At 43.2% G+C, this 22,174-nt stretch overlaps 1 protein-coding gene and 1 long non-coding RNA gene across 3 annotated transcripts in view; one reads left to right on the forward strand and one right to left on the reverse strand.

Annotated features, from left to right (window-relative positions):
• The window catches only part of TTN (titin), a 270,387-nt gene that overhangs the window by 215,390 nt on the left and 32,823 nt on the right, over nt 1-22,174 (forward strand). The window contains 10 exon segments of the mRNA XM_036023238.1: nt 610-897; nt 982-1,272; nt 1,382-1,669; nt 1,834-2,421; nt 2,513-2,617; nt 3,051-3,248; nt 3,345-3,641; nt 3,737-4,324; nt 4,415-4,717; nt 4,829-21,934. Of these exon segments, the coding sequence (XP_035879131.1) occupies nt 610-897; nt 982-1,272; nt 1,382-1,669; nt 1,834-2,421; nt 2,513-2,617; nt 3,051-3,248; nt 3,345-3,641; nt 3,737-4,324; nt 4,415-4,717; nt 4,829-21,934 (20,052 nt within the window).
• LOC118500066 overlaps nt 2,112-22,174 on the reverse strand; it is a 54,461-nt gene continuing 34,398 nt past the window's right edge. Inside the window, exons 4-7 of one of the 2 annotated variants that reach the window (XR_004902590.1) lie at nt 21,624-21,718; nt 9,796-9,945; nt 4,124-4,300; nt 2,112-2,237 (exon numbers count right to left, since the gene is read on the reverse strand). This is a non-coding gene — a long non-coding RNA (uncharacterized LOC118500066). The remainder of the gene's footprint in view (nt 2,238-4,123; nt 4,301-9,795; nt 9,946-21,623; nt 21,719-22,174) is intronic. The other variant, XR_004902591.1, reaches the window with a different exon arrangement.

Raw genomic sequence — 22,174 nt, forward strand, 5'->3', positions numbered from 1 at the left:
GAATACAAGAATTTTATCCTGAGAATAAGAGCTTTTTTAAGTAATGAGCTATTTATTGTTCTTACAGTTTTTTATTTTCTCTTCTAATCCACCTCTTTCCAAATATATGGATTAGTAGGGTCTCCATCTTAATTTCTTTGTATTTGCTTATTGTCCATAACCATTTCTGCCTTTATTTTGAATCAGTTATACCTCATCCCCTATGTACCTTTATTCCTACAATGGAATAAAGAAAGAGAGACAGAGTACAGAACAGAGGGCCTTCACTGAGTATAGAAAAGGAAAACCAGCATGGAAGACAGCCAAGAACCAATCATCTACTTTTAATATATAAGAGTTTAACAGAATGCAAGGCTTATAAGAAGAGAAGGTGCAGATCCTCCAGGGAGAACTTGGTTTAGCCAGCAGGATATTGGAAAATGATAGGATCAACAATCGCTACAGAGTATTGATATAGCTGACAAAAGTTTTGAGTATTATATTAAAGATTTTTTCAAGAACAAGAAACCAATCCTAGAAAGAAGTATATTTTAGGAGTGATTAAGTCCAATCCTGGGAAATACATTTGACCATTAAATTATTGTTTTAACTTTCTTCACTCTAAAACAGTTCCACCAGAGGGAGAACTTGATGCTGAGTTGAGGAAAACGCTCATACTGCGTGCCGGTGTCACAATGAGACTCTACGTACCAGTAAAAGGACGCCCACCTCCAAAGATAACTTGGTCTAAACCAAACGTCAACCTAAGGGAAAGGGTTGGACTGGACATAAAGTCAACTGACTTTGACACTTTCTTGCGCTGTGAAAATGTGAACAAATATGATGCAGGAAAATATATCTTGACTCTGGAGAACAGCTGCGGTAAAAAGGAATATACCATTGTAGTGAAAGTGCTAGGTAAGTCTGTTTGAAAAACATCATATATGTTAAAGATGTAGTTTTATACATGTTTTACATAGTCATTTATTTACCGTTTATCAGATACTCCCGGGCCACCCGTCAATGTGACTGTTAAAGAAATATCCAAAGATTCTGCTTATATTACTTGGGATCCTCCCATTATTGATGGTGGAAGCCCCATCATCAACTATGTGGTAGAAAAACGTGACGCAGAGAGGAAGTCCTGGTCCACAGTGTCAACTGAGTGCTCAAAAACAAGCTTCAGAGTGTCCAACTTGGAGGAGGGAAAATCCTACTTCTTCAGGGTGTTTGCTGAAAACGAGTACGGCATCGGTGATCCTGGTGAAACACGCGATGCCGTCAAAGCTTCCGGTGAGCAAATGGGACACTACCCTCTCATTTTGAGTGACATCTCATCTTGGTTCTCTGGGGACTTATCTAAGGACTTATCTAAGGACTTATCACTTCTCCTTTGCTTTAGAAACACCTGGGCCAGTTGTGGACCTGAAAGTGTTGTCTGTAAATAAGTCATCTTGTACCATCGGCTGGAAAAAGCCTCGCAGCGATGGTGGAAGTCGAATTACTGGATATGTAGTCGATTTCTTAACTGAAGAAAACAAGTGGCAACGAGTTATGAAATCATTAAACTTACAGTACTCTGCAAAAGATTTGATTGAAGGGAAGGAATATACCTTCAGAGTGAGTGCTGAGAATGAAAATGGAGAAGGAACCCCAAGCGAAATCGCTGCCGTGGCAAAGGATGATGTTGGTGAGCCTTTGGCCGTGCACCTTCATTTCCCCTTTATTGTCAACAAAAGCACATTCTGGAGCCTTACTCACTGACTTACAGATAAATCCTTTAAAAACTGTAACAATTTGACAAAGTAAATTGCCTGTTCTTCAAACTAATCATTTATCTCTGCTGTTTTACAGTGGCTCCTGACCTTGACTTAAAGGATCTACCTGATTTGTGCTACTTGGCTAAAGAAAATAGCAACTTCCGTCTTAAGATCCCCATAAAAGGCAAGCCGGCTCCATCAGTATCCTGGAAGAAAGGGGAAGACCCTCTAGCCACTAGCACAAGAGTCAGTGTTGAGTCATCTGCAGTTAACACAACTCTCGTAGTATATGATTGCCAAAAATCTGATGCTGGCAAGTATACAATCACACTGAAAAATGTTGCTGGCACAAAAGAAGGAACTCTCTCTATAAAAGTTGTTGGCAAGCCTGGTATCCCCACTGGACCAATCAAATTTGATGAAGTCACAGCAGAAGCCATTACCTTAAAGTGGGGTCCTCCAAAGGACGATGGAGGTTCGGAAATCACCAATTATATCCTGGAAAAGAGAGATTCTGTAAACAACAAGTGGGTGACATGTGCTTCGGCCGTCCAGAAAACCTCCTTTAGAGTAACCAGACTTCATGAGGGTCTGGAGTACACCTTCAGGGTCAGTGCCGAAAACAAATACGGGGTAGGAGAGGGCCTGAAATCGGAGCCAATCATTGCAAAACATCCATTTGGTAAGTGTCTCAATGTCAGAAAATAGAAAGCAAAACATGGTTTTGAGGAAGTTTCTTGTTATAAACCTTGCATTGTCATATATTTTCCCAGATGTGCCCGATGCTCCCCCACCTCCCAATATTGTGGATGTCAGACATGATTCAGTATCTCTAACTTGGACAGACCCCAGGAAAACTGGTGGCTCTCCAATCACAGGTATTTATTTTGCTCTTATCCTACAGCATGAATGCATGCTCCTTATTTATAGAGCACTATCTGCACATGCAATAATGTATTTTTCTTCCAGTACTTCAGCATTCAGTACATTAAGCATTAATTAAGCTAATTAAGCTACTGCTTAATTTCACTGAAAATCTCTTAATATAATAGTTTGTAAAGAAAGGCTTTCTCAGTGATAATATCTATTTTTGTAAGTTAAAATTTTTCAACAAAAGGTATAATAAATATGCATGTCCCAAGAGAAAAGAATGGCACCATACCTAGGTAATACAAGTGTAGGTATCAGCAAGAATAATGATTTATTCCACATATCCATATATATTATAAATTATTTGAAAAAAACACGTTTTAAAATCAGGCTGCATTTGTACTTTCTATTTGAATTGACACATCACTGGGTCTCTTGTAGGGTATCACATCGAGTTCAAGGAAAGAAACAGCCTTTTGTGGAAGAGGGCTAACAAGATTCCTATCAGGATGAAAGAGTTCAGAGTGACAGGATTAACGGAAGGCCTTGAATATGAATTCCGAGTAATGGCAATCAACTTAGCAGGCGTAGGCAAGCCAAGCCTGCCGTCGGAACCAGTCGTGGCACTGGATCCAATTGGTAAGTCATTATACAAAGAAAAATCCAGGTGCATTTTTCTATATGAAAAAAAAAATTGGTATTTGTTTGACTGGTTTCCCCCCCCCCATGTTTTAGATCCTCCTGGGAAGCCTGAGGTTATCAGTGTAACAAGGAATTCAGTGACTCTCATTTGGACTGAACCCAAATACAATGGTGGTCATAAGTTGACTGGATACATAGTGGAGAAGCGGGACCTACCCTCCAAATCTTGGATGAAAGCCAACCATGTTAACGTCCCCGATTGTGCCTTTACCGTAACCGACCTTATAGAGGGCGGAAAATATGAATTCAGAATCAGAGCAAAGAATACAGCAGGTGCTATCAGTGCTCCATCAGAAAGTACAGGAACCATTATTTGCAAGGATGAATATGGTAGGTTTGTTTTCTTTTTTGTACACATGAAAACATCAAATTATGCCTCCTTCCTTTTCTGATTAAAAAGGCGTTTTTGTTTTTTTTCTTTGCAGAGGCACCCATCATTGTCCTTGATCCCACAATAAAAGATGGGCTGACGGTTAAAGCAGGAGATACCATTGTTTTGAGTGCCATCAGCATTCTTGGCAAACCCCTTCCAAAGTCGAGTTGGTCCAGGGCAGGAAAAGACATCAGACCATCAGATATCGTTCAGATATCTTCCACCCCAACCTCTTCCATGCTTGCTGTCAAGTATGCCACTAGAAAAGATGCTGGTGAATATACCATCACTGCTACCAATCCTTTTGGCACAAAGGAGGAACACGTGAAGGTAACAGTTCTCGATGTGCCTGGTCCCCCAGGCCCCATTGAAATCAGTAATGTTTCTGCTGAAAAAGCAACACTTACATGGACACCTCCCTTGGAAGATGGTGGCTCACCAATTAAGTCCTATGTTCTTGAAAAGAGGGAAACCAGCCGACTCTTGTGGACAGTGGTGGCTGAAGATATTCAGTCTTGCAGGCACGTGGCAACCAAACTTATCCAAGGAAACGAGTACCTCTTCCGGGTCTCTGCTGTAAACCAGTATGGCAAAGGAGAACCAGTGCAGTCTGAACCTGTCAAAATGGTGGACAGATTTGGTACGTACAGCAAACGAGGGAATTGATGTGTAAGTATTTATGGCAGAGTCTAGAAAACAGGATTTCTCACAAATTGGCTTCCTTTTTCAGGTCCCCCTGGCCCTCCTGAAAAACCAGAGGTATCAAATGTCACTAAAAACACTGCCACTGTCAGTTGGAAAAGGCCAGCTGATGATGGTGGTAGTGAGATCACAGGATATCATGTAGAAAGGAGAGAAAAGAAAGGCTTGCGATGGGTGAGAGCGACCAAGACACCAGTTTCTGATCTCAGATGCAAAGTAACAGGACTTCAAGAAGGAAACACCTATGAATTCCGTGTCAGCGCAGAAAACAAAGCAGGAATTGGTCCACCTAGCGAAGCTTCAAATCCCGTTTTAATGAAAGATGTGGCATGTGAGTATTTACCTTTTTCAACAAAGCTCATTTGAGGGTGGTGATATTTCATGTAATTTATCCAAAAGCCAAACTCTTAATATATATGTTTGTGTCTTCGTTTCCTTGCAGATCCTCCAGGACCACCTTCTAATGCACGTGTCACTGATACAACAAAGAAGTCTGCTTCTTTAGCATGGGGCAAGCCTCATTACGATGGTGGACTTGAAATCACTGGCTATGTTGTAGAGCATCAAAAAGTAGGAGAGGAGGCCTGGATAAAAGATACAACAGGAACTGCCCTCCGAATCACTGAGTTTGTTGTCCCTGATCTTCAGACGAAAGAAAAATACAATTTCAGAATCAGTGCCATCAATGATGCAGGTGTTGGGGAGCCAGCAGTGATTCCAGATGTTGAAATTGTAGAAAGGGAAATGGTGCCTGATTTCGAACTAGATGCTGAGCTTCGAAGAACACTTGTCGTTAGAGCAGGACTCAGTATTAGAATATTTGTGCCAATCAAAGGTCGTCCTGCTCCTGAAGTGACATGGACCAAAGATGATATCAACCTCAAAAACCGAGCAAACATTGAAAACACAGAATCATTTACTCTTCTGATTATCCCAGAATGTAACCGATACGACACGGGTAAATTTGTGATGACTATCGAAAACCCTGCTGGGAAGAAGAGTGGCTTTGTTAACGTCAGAGTCCTGGATACACCAGGCCCCGTCCTTAACCTCAGGCCTACTGAAATCACAATGGACAGTGTCACCCTGCAGTGGGAGCTCCCCCTGGTAGACGGAGGCTCACGTATAACAAACTATATTGTGGAGAAACGAGAAGCAACTCGGAAATCTTACTCCACAGTCACCACTAAGTGCCATAAATGCACGTATAAGGTTACTGGCTTGTCTGAAGGATGTGAATACTTCTTCAGAGTGATGGCAGAAAATGAGTATGGAATTGGTGAGCCAAGAGAAACAACAGAACCCGTAAAAGCCTCTGAAGCACCGTTACCACCAGACAGTCTGAACATTATGGATATAACTAAGAGCACGGTCAGCCTGGCATGGCCTAAACCAAAACACGATGGTGGCAGTAAGATCACTGGCTATGTGATTGAAGCCCAAAGGAAAGGCTCTGACCAGTGGACTCACATCACAACCGTGAAGGGGTTAGAATGCGTTGTGAAGAATCTAACTGAAGGTGAAGAATACACCTTCCAAGTGATGGCAGTGAACAGCGCAGGGCGCAGTGCCCCTAGAGAAAGCAGGCCCGTCATTGTCAAGGAGCAGACAATGCTTCCAGAATTGGATCTCCGTGGCATTTATCAGAAATTAGTCATTGCCAGAGCTGGTGACAACATCAAAGTTGAAATCCCAGTGCTTGGTCGACCGAAACCCACAGTTACTTGGAAAAAAGGAGAGCAACTTCTTAAACAGACACAGAGAGTTAATTTTGAAAATACAGAGACTTCAACCATCTTAAATATCAATGAGTGTGTGAGAAGTGATAGTGGACCCTATCCATTAACGGCAAGGAACATTGTAGGCGAGGTTGGTGATGTCATCACCATTCAAGTCCATGATATCCCAGGACCACCTACTGGACCAATCAAATTCGATGAAGTTTCATCTGATTTTGTAACCTTCTCTTGGGACCCACCTGAGAATGACGGAGGTGTACCAATAAGCAACTACGTAGTAGAAATGCGACAGACTGACAGTACTACTTGGACTGAGTTAGCAAGCACCGTTATACGCACTACCTATAAAGCCACCCGCCTTACTACCGGAGTGGAGTATCAATTCCGGGTGAAAGCTCAAAACAGATACGGAGTGGGACCAGGCATCACATCAGCATCTGTAGTGGCCAGCTATCCTTTTAAGGTGCCTGGGCCTCCTGGTACCCCCCAGGTAACTGCAGTTACCAAGGACTCAATGACAATTAGCTGGCATGAACCTCTCTCTGATGGTGGAAGCCCCATTTTAGGATATCACATTGAAAGAAAAGAACGAAATGGTATTCTCTGGCAGACTGTGAGCAAAGCATTAGTACCAGGCAACATTTTCAAATCAACTGGACTTACAGATGGCATTGCTTATGAATTCCGAGTGATTGCAGAAAACATGGCAGGCAAAGGCAAGCCAAGCAAGCCCTCTGAACCTGTGCTGGCTCTGGATCCCATTGACCCACCAGGGAAACCAGTTCCTCTAAATATTACTAGACACACAGTGGCACTTAAATGGGCTAAGCCTGAATATACTGGAGGCTTTAAAATTACTAGTTACATAGTTGAAAAGAGAGACCTTCCTAATGGACGGTGGCTGAAGGCCAACTTCAGCAACATCTTGGAGAATGAATTTACAGTCAGTGGCCTAACAGAAGATGCTGCCTATGAGTTCCGTGTGATTGCCAAAAATGCCGCGGGTGCTATTAGTCCACCGTCTGAGCCATCGGATGCTATCACATGCAGGGATGACATTGAAGCCCCAAGGATAATAGTGGATGTTAAGTTTAAGGATACAGTTACATTAAAAGCAGGTGAAGCATTCAAGCTGGAAGCTGATGTCTTAGGTCGCCCACCTCCGACAATGGAATGGACCAAAGATGGAAAGGAGCTTGAAGGCACAGGAAAATTAGAAATAAAAATTGCAGATTTCTCTACTAATCTGGTAAACAAGGACTCATCAAGAAGGGATGGTGGTGCCTATACCCTTACGGCAACTAATCCTGGGGGTTTCGCCAAACATATTTTCAATGTCAAAGTTCTTGATAGGCCAGGCCCACCTGAAGGACCTTTAGCCGTATCTGATGTGACATCAGAAAAATGTGTGTTGTCCTGGTTGCCTCCATTGGACGACGGAGGTGCCAAAATTGATCATTATATTGTCCAGAAACGTGAAACCAGCAGATTGGCATGGACAAATGTAGCCTCCGAACTCCAAGTAACAAAACTAAAGGTCACTAAGCTTTTGAAAGGTAATGAATACATATTCCGCGTCATGGCAGTAAATAAATACGGAGTTGGAGAGCCACTGGAATCAGAGCCTGTGCTTGCTGTAGATCCTTACGGACCTCCTGATCCGCCTAAAAACCCTGAGGTCACAACTATCACTAAAGATTCCATGGTTGTCTGCTGGGGACATCCTGACTCTGACGGTGGAAGTGAAATCACCAATTACATTGTGGAACGGCGTGACAAAGCTGGGCAACGCTGGGTGAAATGCAACAAAAAAACGGTTACTGATTTAAGATATAAAGTGTCTGGACTGACAGAAGGACATGAATATGAGTTCCGGATTATGGCAGAAAACGCTGCTGGAATTAGTGCACCAAGTTCTACCAGTCCATTTTATAAGGCTTGTGACGCTGTGTTTAAACCCGGCCCACCAGGTAACCCACGTGTTCTAGATTCAAGCAGATCATCCATTTCAATTGCTTGGAATAAACCTATCTATGATGGAGGGTCAGAAATCACTGGATATATGGTTGAGATTGCCCTTCCAGAGGAAGATGAATGGCAGATTGTCACTCCGCCAGCTGGACTCAAAGCAACTTCCTACACCATCACCAACCTCATAGAGAACCAGGAATATAAAATCCGCATCTATGCCATGAATTCTCAAGGGATTGGGGAGCCTGCACTTGTTCCTGGAACTCCGAAGGCTGAAGACAGGCTGCTGCCTCCAGAGATTGAACTGGACGCTGACCTGCGCAAAGTTGTCACTATAAGGGCTTGTTGTACCCTGAGACTCTTTGTTCCGATCAAAGGAAGGCCTGCACCTGAGGTGAAGTGGGCCCGAGAACACGGAGAATCTCTAGATAAAGCTAGCATTGAATCCACAAGCTCTTACACCCTGCTAATTGTTGGAAACGTAAACAGATTTGACAGTGGCAAATACATACTAACTGTAGAGAACAGCTCAGGCAGCAAATCTGCATTTGTCATGGTCAGAGTACTAGATACACCAGGCCCTCCACAGGATCTGAAGGTAAAGGAGGTCACTAAGACATCTGTCACACTGACATGGGAGCCTCCTCTGCTTGATGGAGGTTCAAAAATAAAGAACTATATTGTTGAAAAGCGGGAATCAACAAGAAAAGCATATTCAACTGTTGCAACAAATTGCCACAAGACTTCCTGGAAGGTAGACCAGCTTCAAGAAGGCTGTAGTTACTATTTCAGGGTCCTTGCTGAAAATGAATATGGCATCGGGCTACCTGCCGAAACTGCAGAATCTGTGAAAGCATCAGAGCGACCTCTCCCTCCGGGAAAAATAACTTTGGTGGATGTCACAAGAAGTAGCGTGTCACTTTCTTGGGAGAAACCAGAGCACGATGGAGGCAGCCGGATTCTAGGCTACATCGTAGAGATGCAGAGCAAAGGCAGTGACAAATGGGTCACATGTGCCACAGTCAAAGTCACCGAAGCCACTATAAATGGATTAATTCAGGGTGAAGAATATTCCTTCCGTGTTTCAGCTCAGAATGAAAAGGGCATCAGTGATCCTAGACAACTAAGTGTGCCGGTAATTGCCAAAGATCTTGTCATTCCGCCAGCCTTCAAACTCCTGTTCACTACTTTCACTGTACTGGCAGGAGAAGACCTGAAAGTCGATGTTCCATTCATTGGACGCCCCACACCAGCTGTAACCTGGCATAAAGATGAGGTACCGCTGAAGCAGACGACCAGAGTAAATGCAGAGAGCACGGAAAGTAATTCACTACTGACAATAAAGGAAGCCTGCCGAGAAGATGTGGGACATTACACCGTTAAACTGACCAACTCAGCTGGTGAAGCTACTGAAATTCTTAACATTATCGTTCTTGACAAACCAGGGCCTCCAACCGGACCAGTTAAAATGGACGAAGTGACAGCTGACAGTATTACTCTGTCCTGGGGCCCACCTAAGTATGATGGTGGAAGTTCTATCAACAATTACATTGTAGAAAAACGGGACACTTCCACAACCACCTGGCAAATTGTGTCAGCTACGGTTGCGAGGACGACAATAAAAGCTTGCAGATTAAAGACTGGATGTGAGTATCAGTTTAGGATTGCAGCTGAAAACAGATATGGAAAGAGTACCTACCTCAATTCAGAGCCTATTATAGCCCAGTATCCATTCAAAGTTCCCGGTCCTCCTGGCACACCATTTGTGACGCTGTCCTCCAAGGACAGCATGGAAGTGCACTGGAACGAGCCAGTCAGTGATGGAGGTAGCAAAGTCATCGGCTATCATCTAGAACGCAAGGAAAGAAATAGCATCCTCTGGGTGAAATTGAACAAAACACCTATTCCTCAAACCAAGTTTAAAACAACTGGCCTCGAGGAAGGCATTGAGTATGAATTTAGAGTCTCTGCCGAGAACATCGTGGGCATTGGCAAGCCCAGTAAAGTGTCCGAATGCTACGTAGCCCGTGACCCATGTGATCCACCAGGACGGCCAGAGGCCATCATTGTCACCCGGAACTCTGTAACTCTTCAGTGGAAGAAACCCACTTATGACGGTGGAAGCAAGATCACTGGTTATATTGTTGAGAAGAAAGAATTGCCTGATGGCCGCTGGATGAAAGCCAGTTTTACAAATGTCATTGACACTCAATTTGAAGTAACTGGCCTCGTTGAAGATCACCGATATGAGTTCCGAGTTATAGCTCGAAATGCCGCAGGAGTGTTGAGTGAGCCATCAGAAAGCACGGGAGCAATAACAGCAAGAGATGAGGTAGATCCACCACGAATAAGTATGGATCCCAAATACAAAGAAACAATCGTGGTTCATGCTGGTGAATTTTTCAAGATTGATGCAGATGTTTACGGCAAGCCAATACCAACTATTCAGTGGATAAAAGGTGATCAGGAGCTTTCAGGTACAGCTCGATTAGAAATAAAGAGCACTGACTTTGCCACCAGTCTAAGTGTAAAGGATGCGGTGCGCGTTGACAGTGGAAATTACATACTGAAGGCCAAAAATGTTGCAGGAGAGAGATCAGTTACTGTGAACGTCAAAGTTCTGGACAGACCAGGACCGCCCGAAGGACCTGTTGTTATAACAGGAGTTACAGCAGAAAAATGCTCACTGGCTTGGAAGCCCCCACTGCAGGATGGTGGGAGTGATATCATAAATTATATTGTGGAGAGGAGAGAAACCAGCCGCTTAGTTTGGACTGTGGTTGATGCCAATGTGCAAACTCTCAGCTGCAAGGTTACTAAGCTTCTTGAAGGCAATGAATATATTTTCCGTATAATGGCTGTAAACAAATACGGTGTTGGCGAACCTCTTGAATCTGAGCCAGTAGTTGCTAAGAATCCATTTGTAGTGCCAGATGCGCCAAAGGCTCCAGAAATCACCGCAGTGACCAAGGACTCAATGATCGTTGTATGGGAAAGGCCAGCTTCTGATGGTGGCAGTGAAATTCTGGGATATGTTCTTGAAAAACGTGATAAAGAGGGCATTAGATGGACAAGATGCCACAAACGTTTGATTGGGGAACTACGCTTGAGGGTAACTGGGCTCATAGAGAATCACAGCTACGAATTCAGAGTGTCAGCCGAGAATGCTGCTGGACTTAGTGAACCAAGCCCACCTTCCGCTTACCAAAAAGCCTGTGATCCAATTTATAAACCAGGACCTCCAAATAATCCCAAAGTCACAGATATTACCAGATCTTCAGTCTTCCTTTCTTGGAGCAAACCAATATATGACGGCGGCTGTGAAATCCAAGGGTACATTGTTGAAAAGTGTGATGTGAGCGATGGTGAATGGACAATGTGCACTCCACCTACTGGAATCCATAAAACAAACCTGGAAGTAGAGAAGCTCTTGGAAAAGCATGAGTACAACTTCCGCATCTGTGCTATCAATAAAGCTGGAGTTGGAGAACATGCTGATGTCCCTGGACCTGTTATAGTTGAAGAAAAACTAGAAGCACCAGACATTGATCTTGACCTAGAACTGAGGAAAATTATAAACATAAGGGCAGGTGGCTCCTTGAGGTTATTTGTTCCGATCAGAGGTCGTCCTACACCAGAAGTTAAATGGGGGAAGATGGATGGTGAGATCCGAGATGCAGCTATAATTGACGTCACTAGCAGTTTCACCTCTCTTGTTCTTGATAACGTCAACCGATATGATAGTGGAAAATATACTCTCACCTTAGAAAACAGCAGTGGAACAAAGTCTGCCTTTGTTACCGTGAGAGTCCTGGACACACCAAGCCCACCTGTTAACCTGAAGGTCACAGAAATCACTAAAGACTCAGTATCAATTACATGGGAACCTCCTTTGCTGGATGGCGGATCCAAAATCAAAAATTACATTGTTGAGAAACGTGAAGCCACAAGAAAATCATACGCTGCAGTTGTAACAAATTGCCATAAGAATTCTTGGAAAATTGATCAACTCCAAGAAGGCTGTAGTTACTACTTTAGAGTCACAGCTGAGAATGAGTATGGTATTGGCCTTCCCGCCCGCACTGCTGACCCAATTAAGGTTGCAGAGGTCCCACAACCTCCAGGAAAAATAACTGTGGATGATGTCACCAGAAACAGTGTCTCCTTGAGTTGGACAAAGCCTGAACATGATGGTGGCAGTAAAATCATTCAGTATATTGTGGAAATGCAAGCTAAACAGAGTGAGAAATGGTCCGAGTGTGCTCGTGTCAAGTCCCTTGAAGCAGTAATTACCAACCTAACTCAGGGGGAAGAATATCTTTTTAGAGTTGTTGCTGTCAATGAAAAGGGAAGAAGTGATCCTAGGTCTCTTGCAGTTCCAATAGTTGCCAAAGATCTGGTCATTGAGCCTGATGTAAGACCTGCATTCAACAGCTACAGTGTACAGGTTGGACAAGATCTGAAAATTGAAGTGCCAATCTCTGGTCGTCCTAAGCCAACCATTACATGGACTAAAGATGGCGTTTCACTGAAGCAGACTACAAGAATCAATGTTACCGATTCACCTGACCTCACAGTACTCAGTATTAAAGAAACTCATAAGGATGATGGTGGGCATTATGGAATCACAGTTGCTAATGTTGTTGGTCAGAAAACAGCATCCATTGAAATTATAACTCTAGATAAACCTGATCCTCCGAAAGGACCTGTTAAATTTGATGATGTCAGTGCTGAAAGTATTACGTTATCTTGGAACCCTCCATTATATACTGGGGGTTGCCAGATCACCAACTACATTGTTCAGAAAAGAGATACAACCACCACTGTATGGGATACTGTTTCCGCTACTGTTGCCAGAACTACACTCAAAGTGACCAAACTGAAAACTGGTACAGAATATCAATTCAGAATATTTGCTGAAAACAGATATGGGCAAAGCTTTGCCTTGGAGTCTAGTGCAATTGTCGCTCAGTATCCCTACAAAGAACCAGGCCCTCCAGGCACACCATTTGTCACAGCTATTTCCAAAGACTCCATGGTTGTCCAGTGGCACGAGCCCGTCAATAATGGTGGAAGCCCAGTCATAGGTTACCACCTTGAAAGAAAGGAAAGGAATAGTATTTTGTGGACAAAAGTCAACAAAACTATTATTCATGACACCCAATTTAAAGCAGTCAATCTTGAGGAAGGCATTGAATATGAATTCAGGGTTTATGCTGAAAATATTGTCGGTGTAGGCAAAGCAAGCAAGAATTCTGAATGCTATGTAGCCAGAGATCCCTGTGACCCACCAGGAACCCCAGAAGCAATAATTGTTAAAAGAAATGAGATCACTTTACAATGGACCAAACCTGTGTATGATGGTGGAAGTGTGATTACGGGTTACATCGTAGAGAAACGGGATTTGCCTGATGGTCGTTGGATGAAAGCCAGTTTCACAAATGTCATTGAAACTCAATTTACTGTGTCAGGTCTTACTGAAGATCAAAGATATGAATTCAGAGTCATTGCAAAGAATGCAGCCGGTACAATAAGTAAACCCTCTGACAGTACTGGGCCAATAACAGCCAAGGATGAGGTTGAACTCCCAAGAATTTCAATGGATCCAAAATTCAGAGACACAATTGTGGTAAATGCCGGAGAAACATTCAGGCTTGAGGCTGATGTCCACGGAAAGCCCCTGCCAACCATTGAGTGGTTACGAGGAGATAAAGAAATTGAAGAATCTGCTAGATGTGAAATTAAAAACACAGACTTCAAGGCTTTACTTATTGTAAAAGATGCCATCAGAATCGATGGTGGACAGTATATTTTAAGAGCTTCCAATGTGGCAGGTTCTAAGTCATTCCCTGTAAATGTGAAAGTATTAGACAGACCAGGACCTCCAGAAGGGCCAGTCCAGGTTACTGGAGTCACTGCTGAAAAGTGCACTTTAGCATGGTCCCCACCACTACAAGACGGTGGCAGTGACATTTCCCACTACGTTGTTGAAAGGAGAGAAACAAGTCGACTTGCCTGGACTGTTGTAGCTTCTGAAGTTGTGACCAATTCTCTGAAAGTAACCAAACTCTTAGAAGGAAATGAATATATTTTCCGGATAATGGCTGTCAACAAATACGGTGTGGGAGAGCCATTGGAATCTGCACCAGTGCTGATGAAAAATCCATTCGTGCTTCCTGGACCACCAAAAAGCTTAGAAGTCACCAACATTGCCAAAGACTCCATGACTGTCTGTTGGAACCGTCCCGATAGTGATGGTGGAAGTGAGATTATTGGTTACATTGTAGAGAAAAGAGACAGAAGCGGCATTAGGTGGATAAAATGCAATAAACGCCGTATCACAGATTTGCGTCTAAGAGTAACAGGATTAACAGAAGATCACGAATATGAGTTCCGGGTCTCTGCAGAAAATGCTGCTGGAGTTGGAGAACCTAGTCCAGCAACAGTTTATTATAAGGCTTGTGATCCTGTGTTTAAACCTGGCCCACCTACCAATGCACACACTGTAGATACCACCAAAAATTCAATTACAGTTGCCTGGGGTAAACCCATCTATGATGGTGGCAGTGAAATCCTGGGGTATGTAGTAGAACTTTGTAAAGCAGATGAAGAAGAATGGCAGATAGTTACTCCACCAACTGGCCTGAAAGCCACTCGATTTGAAATTGCAAAACTCACTGAACACCAAGAGTATAAAATACGAGTCTGTGCGCTCAATAAAGTTGGTTTGGGTGAGGCTACACCAGTTCCTGGTACTGTGAAACCAGAAGATAAACTTGAAGCACCTGAACTTGACCTTGATTCTGAATTAAGGAAAGGGATTGTTGTAAGAGCTGGTGGCTCTGCCAGAATTCACATTCCATTCAAAGGCCGTCCAACACCTGAGATCACTTGGTCTCGAGAAGAAGGTGAATTCACAGACAAGGTTCAAATTGAAAAGGGATTAAACTATACCCAACTATCAATAGATAACTGCGATAGAAATGATGCTGGAAAATATATTCTCAAGCTGGAAAACAGCAGTGGATCTAAATCTGCTTTTGTAACTGTGAAAGTTCTTGATACCCCAGGACCACCACAGAATCTGGCAGTCAAAGAAGTGAAGAAAGATTCTGTCATCCTGGTATGGGAACCACCCATCATTGATGGAGGTGCAAAGGTCAAGAACTATGTTATTGACAAACGTGAGTCAACCAGAAAAGCATATGCTAATGTCAGCAATAAATGCAACAAAACAAGCTTCAAAGTTGAAAATCTTACAGAAGGAGCCATTTATTACTTCAGAGTGATGGCTGAAAATGAATTTGGAGTTGGTGTTCCAGTAGAAACTGTTGATGCTGTGAAAGCTGCTGAACCTCCTTCCCCACCAGGAAAGGTCACACTCACCGATGTGTCCCAGACCAGTGCTTCGCTCATGTGGGAGAAACCTGAATATGATGGCGGTAGCAGAGTCCTGGGGTATGTTGTTGAAATGCAGTCAAAGGGAACTGAAAAATGGAGCACTGTGGCTGAATCCAAAGTCTGCAATGCAGTTGTTACCGGTTTGAGTTCTGGACAAGAGTATCAGTTCCGTGTCAAGGCTTACAATGAGAAAGGAAAGAGTGATCCCAGAGTGCTGGGCGTTCCTGTCATAGCCAAAGACTTGACTATACAGCCTAGTCTGAAGTTGCCATTTAACACCTATAGTGTCCAAGCTGGAGAAGATCTTAAAATAGAAATTCCAGTTATTGGCCGACCAAGACCTACAATTTCATGGGTCAAAGATGGTGAGCCTCTTAAACAGACAACAAGAGTAAATATTGAGGAAACAGCTACTTCAACTATTTTGCACATTAAAGAAAGTAGCAAAGATGATTTTGGAAAATACACCGTAACGGCAACAAATAGTGCAGGTGCGGCAACAGAAAATCTCAGCATTATTGTTTTGGAAAAGCCTGGACCTCCAGTTGGACCAGTTCGGTTTGATGAAGTTAGTGCAGACTTTGTGGTCATATCTTGGGAACCTCCAGCTTATACTGGTGGCTGTCAAATAAGCAACTACATTGTAGAGAAGCGAGATACAACCACCACCACTTGGCAGATGGTATCAGCAACAGTTGCAAGAACAACAATTAAAATAACCAAACTGAAAACAGGCACAGAGTACCAATTTAGAATTTTTGCAGAAAACAGGTATGGTAAAAGTAGCCCTCTCGATTCTAAACCAGTTATTGTACAATATCCATTTAAAGTACCTGGACCACCTGGAACTCCTTTTGTGACCTCAATCTCCAAAGATCAAATGCTTGTACAATGGCATGAGCCAGTTAATGATGGAGGTAGCAGAGTTATCGGCTACCATCTCGAACAGAAAGAAAAGAACAGCATCTTATGGATGAAATTAAATAAGACTCCCATTCAAGATACCAAATTCAAAACAACTGGGCTTGATGAAGGCCTTGAGTATGAGTTCAAAGTTTCTGCTGAAAATATCGTTGGCATCGGCAAGCCCAGCAAAGTGTCAGAATGCTTTGTTGCTCGTGACCCATGTGACCCACCCGGTCGCCCTGAAGCCATTGTGATTACAAGAAACAGTGTCACACTGCAGTGGAAGAAACCTCCCTATGACGGTGGTAGCAAAATAACAGGCTATATCGTAGAAAAGAAAGATCTCCCTGATGGCCGTTGGATGAAAGCCAGCTTTACCAATGTATTAGAGACTGAATTCACAGTGAGTGGACTTGTAGAAGACCAACGATATGAATTTAGAGTAATTGCAAGAAATGCAGCTGGCAACTTTAGTGAACCATCTGAAAGCACTGGTGCCATCACTGCCAGAGATGAAATTGATGCACCAAATGCCTCACTGGATCCAAAATACAAAGATGTCATCGTTGTTCACGCAGGAGAGACTTTTGTACTGGAAGCTGATATCCGCGGCAAACCTATACCTGATGTTGTTTGGTCTAAAGACGGAAAAGAGCTTGAAGAAACAACTGCTAGAATGGAAATCAAGTCCACTCTTCAGAAAACAACTCTCATTGTCAAAGACTGTGTGCGGACTGATGGAGGACAATACATTCTGAAACTGAGCAATGTTGGTGGCACAAAGTCTATACCAATCACTGTAAAGGTACTTGACAGGCCAGGGCCTCCTGAAGGGCCTCTCAAAGTCTCTGGGGTTACTGCAGAAAAATGTTACCTGGCATGGAACCCACCTTTACAAGATGGTGGTGCTAGTATTTCACATTACATCATTGAAAAGAGAGAGACAAGCAGACTCTCCTGGACCCAGGTTTCAACTGAGGTGCAGGCCCTTAACTACAAGGTCACTAAACTTCTTCCTGGAAATGAGTACATTTTCCGCGTCATGGCTGTGAATAAATACGGTGTTGGAGAGCCTTTGGAATCTGAGCCTGTTGTAGCCTGTAATCCTTACAAACCGCCAGGTCCTCCTTCACCACCTGAAGCTTCTGCAATCACCAAGGATTCTATGGTAGTAACATGGGCACGCCCAGTAGATGACGGAGGTGCTGAAATTGAGGGTTACATTCTTGAAAAACGAGATAAGGAAGGCATTAGATGGATCAAGTGCAACAAGAAAACACTAACAGATCTCCGAATGAGGGTAACTGGTCTTACTGAAGGCCATTCCTATGAATTCAGAGTTGCTGCCGAAAATGCAGCTGGCGTGGGTGAACCTAGCGAGCCATCTGTTTTCTATCGTGCGTGTGATGCTTTATATCCACCAGGCCCACCAAGTAATCTAAAAGTGACGGACACTTCCAGATCTTCTGTCTCCCTGGCATGGAATAAGCCAATTTATGATGGTGGTGCAGCTGTTAAGGGTTATGCCATTGAATTCAAAGAAGCCAGTGCTGATGAATGGACAACTTGTACCCCACCAACAGGATTACAAGGAAGGCAGTTCACAGTGACTGAGCTTAAAGAAAATACTGAATATAATTTCCGTATCTGTGCCATCAATTCCGAAGGTGTAGGTGAACCTGCAACTATACCTGGTTCAGTTGTTGCTCAAGATCGGCTCGAGCCACCAGAAATAGAACTTGATGCCGATCTCAGAAAGGTGGTCATTCTGCGTGCAAGTACTACTTTACGCTTATTCGTCACTATCAAAGGTCGACCAGAACCTGAAGTTAAATGGGAAAAGGCTGACGCCATTCTCACCGAGAGGGCCCAGATTGAGGTGACCAGCTCATATACAATGTTGGTCATTGATAATGTTACCAGATTTGACAGTGGTCGGTACAACCTGACACTAGAAAATAACAGTGGGTCCAAAACAGCTTTTGTTAATGTCAGAGTTCTTGACTCACCAAGTGCCCCTGTGAATTTGACTGTCAGAGAAGTGAAGAAAGACTCAGTGACATTGTCTTGGGAACCACCTCTTATCGATGGAGGAGCGAAGATTACCAACTACATCGTTGAAAAACGAGAAGCTACAAGAAAAGCATATGCTACTGTGACAAACAATTGCACTAAGAACACTTTTAAAATTGAAAATCTACAAGAAGGATGTTCTTACTATTTCCGAGTCTTGGCTTCCAATGAATACGGGATTGGCTTGCCAGCTGAAACAACTGAACCCATTAAAGTTTCTGAACCACCCCTCCCACCTGGAAGAGTAACTCTTGTTGACGTGACCCGTAACACAGCTACAATTAAGTGGGAAAAACCAGAAAGTGACGGTGGCAGCAAAATTACTGGTTATGTAGTTGAAATGCAGACTAAAGGGAGTGAAAAATGGAGCACTTGCACACAAGTTAAGACTCTAGAAGCAACTATATCTGGCCTGACTGCAGGAGAAGAGTATGTCTTCAGGGTAGCTGCAGTCAATGAAAAAGGAAGAAGTGATCCAAGACAACTTGGAGTGCCAGTGATTGCAAGGGATATTGAAATAAAGCCTTCAGTCGAGCTTCCCTTCAATACTTTCAATGTAAAGGCTAAAGACCAACTTAAGATTGATGTTCCCTTCAGAGGAAGACCTCAAGCTACTATAACCTGGAAGAAAGATGGTCAGACTCTTAAGGAGACAACTAGAGTCAATGTTTCTTCTTCAAAGACGGTAACATCACTGTCTATTAAGGAAGCTTCAAGGGAAGATGTTGGAACTTATGAATTATGTGTTTCAAACAGTGCCGGATCCATAACAGTTCCTATTACAGTGATTGTCCTTGACAAACCAGGACCTCCAGGACCTATACATATTGATGAGGTTAGTTGTGACAATATAACCATTTCTTGGAATGCTCCAGAATATGATGGTGGCTGCCAAATTAGCAATTACATCGTTGAAAAGAGAGAAACCACCTCTACAACATGGCACGTAGTTTCACAAGCAGTTGCGAGAACATCCATTAAAATAGTGCGTCTGACAACAGGAAGTGAGTATCAGTTCCGTGTTTGTGCAGAAAACCGCTATGGAAAGAGCTCCTACAGTGAATCTTCAGCTGTTGTGGCCGAGTATCCATTCAGCCCCCCAGGGCCTCCTGGTACTCCTCAAGTTGTGCATGCCACAAAGTCGACCATGCTTGTCAGCTGGCAAGTACCAGTAAATGATGGAGGAAGTCAAGTAATTGGCTATCACCTTGAGTATAAAGAAAGAAGCAGCATTCTTTGGTCAAAAGCAAATAAAATTCTCATCCCCAATACTCAGATGAAAGTCTCTGGCCTTGATGAAGGACTGATGTATGAGTATCGTGTATATGCTCAGAATATTGCTGGAATTGGTAAATGCAGTAAGGCTTGTGAACCAGTCCCTGCACGAGATCCCTGTGACCCTCCTGGACAACCTGAAGTCATAAATATCACAAGAAAATCAGTGTCACTTAAATGGTCTAAACCACAATATGATGGTGGAGCTAAGATCACAGGATACATTATTGAGCGTAGAGAACTCCCAGATGGCCGGTGGCTGAAGTGCAACTTTACTAACGTACAAGAAACATACTTTGAAGTAACTGAGCTTACTGAAGATCAGCGTTATGAATTCCGGGTTTTCGCAAGGAATGCTGCTGACTCAGTTAGCGAACCGTCTGAATCCACTGGACCTATTACAGTTAAGGACGATGTTGAGGCTCCAAGAATTATGATGGATGTCAAGTTCCGAGATGTTATTGTTATCAAAGCTGGAGAAGTCCTGAAGATCAATGCAGACATCGCAGGGCGACCTCTGCCAGTGGTTTCCTGGGCCAAGGATGGTGTAGAGATTGAAGAAAGGGCGAGGATAGAAATTGTCTCAACAGACTACAGTACTTTGTTAACAGTAAAAGACTGTGTCAGACGAGACAGTGGGCAGTACATACTAACAGCGAGGAATGTTGCAGGAACTCGGTCTATGGCAGTTAATTGCAAGGTACTTGATAAGCCTGGCCCACCAGCAGGACCACTTGAAATAAATGGCCTCACCTCTGAGAAATGCTCTCTTTCCTGGGGACCTCCCCAAGAAGACGGAGGTGCCAGTATTGACTATTATATTGTAGAAAAACGTGAAACGAGCCGCCTTGCCTGGACAATATGTGAAGGAGAGTTAAGGACAACATCCTGTAAAGTAACCAAGTTGCTCAAAGGCAATGAATACATCTTTAGGGTTACAGCTGTTAATAAATATGGTGTTGGTGAGCCGCTGGAAAGTGTGGCTGTCAAGGCACTAGACCCATTTACAGTTCCGAGTCCACCCACATCTTTGGAAATTACATCTGTGACCAAAGAGTTCATGACACTTTGCTGGGCAAGACCTGAGAGTGACGGAGGCAGTGAGATCTCTGGATATATAATTGAAAGACGAGAGAAAAACGGCCTACGATGGGTGCGTGTAAACAAAAAACCAGTTTATGATCTGAGAGTGAAATCCACAGGACTTCGGGAAGGATGTGAATATGAGTATCGGGTTTTTGCAGAAAATGCTGCTGGCCTAAGCCTTCCAAGTGAAACCTCTCCCCTAATTCGAGCAGAAGATCCAGTGTTCTTACCATCTCCTCCATCCAAACCAAAGATTGTAGACTCAGGCAAGACCAATATAACTATTAGCTGGGTTAAGCCTTTATTTGATGGTGGGGCCCCAATAACTGGATACACTGTAGAATACAAAACATCTGATGAAACCGACTGGAAAACTGCCATTCAGAGCTTAAGAGGCACAGAATATACAGTAAGTGGATTAACAACAGGAGCCGAATATGTTTTCAGAGTAAGATCTGTCAATAAGGTGGGTGCCAGTGATCCCAGTGAAAGTTCTGATCCCCAAATAGCAAAGGAAAGAGAAGAAGAGCCTGTATTTGATATTGACAGTGAAATGAGGAAGACCCTGGTTGTCAAGGCTGGTGCCTCATTTACCATGACCGTGCCTTTCCGAGGGAGACCAGTACCCAGCGTCACGTGGAGTAAGCCAGACACTGACCTCCGCTCTCGAGCTTATATTGATTCCACAGACTCTCGTACGTCACTGACTATTGAAAATGCCAACAGAAATGATTCTGGAAAATACACATTAACAATTCAGAATAATTTGAATGCTGCTTCACTGACCTTAGTTGTCAAAGTTTTAGATTCTCCTGGCCCTCCAGCCAATATTTCTGTGCATGATGTCACCAAAGAGTCTGCCGTGTTATCCTGGGATGTTCCTGAAAACGATGGTGGAGCTCCAGTGAGGAATTACCACATAGAAAAACGCGAGGCCAGTAAGAAAGCATGGGTCTCTGTAACGAACAACTGTAACCGCCTCTCCTACAAAATTAACAACTTGCAAGAAGGGGCGATTTACTACTTCAGAGTCTCTGGAGAAAATGAGTTTGGTGTTGGTGCACCGGCAGAAACACAGGAAGGAGTAAAAATAACAGGTATGTTTAAAGAACAAAGAAAATCTACAAATCCATATTAATTATCCTACATTAGTGTGAATCACTCTAATTACTGTTTAATCTTAAATGATTTTGGTTCACACCTCAAACAATTTATAACATAGCACAAAATGAAATCTCTCATAGAGAACATTTTTGTTGATAAAAATATAAGTAGAAATTTACATAGCTGGAATTAGATAATGTATGTTGAATTTAAGTATAATTGCATTTAACTAT

Source organism: Phyllostomus discolor, chromosome 4, assembly GCF_004126475.2.
Source record: "Phyllostomus discolor isolate MPI-MPIP mPhyDis1 chromosome 4, mPhyDis1.pri.v3, whole genome shotgun sequence".
NCBI classification, from domain to species: domain Eukaryota; kingdom Metazoa; phylum Chordata; class Mammalia; order Chiroptera; family Phyllostomidae; genus Phyllostomus; species Phyllostomus discolor.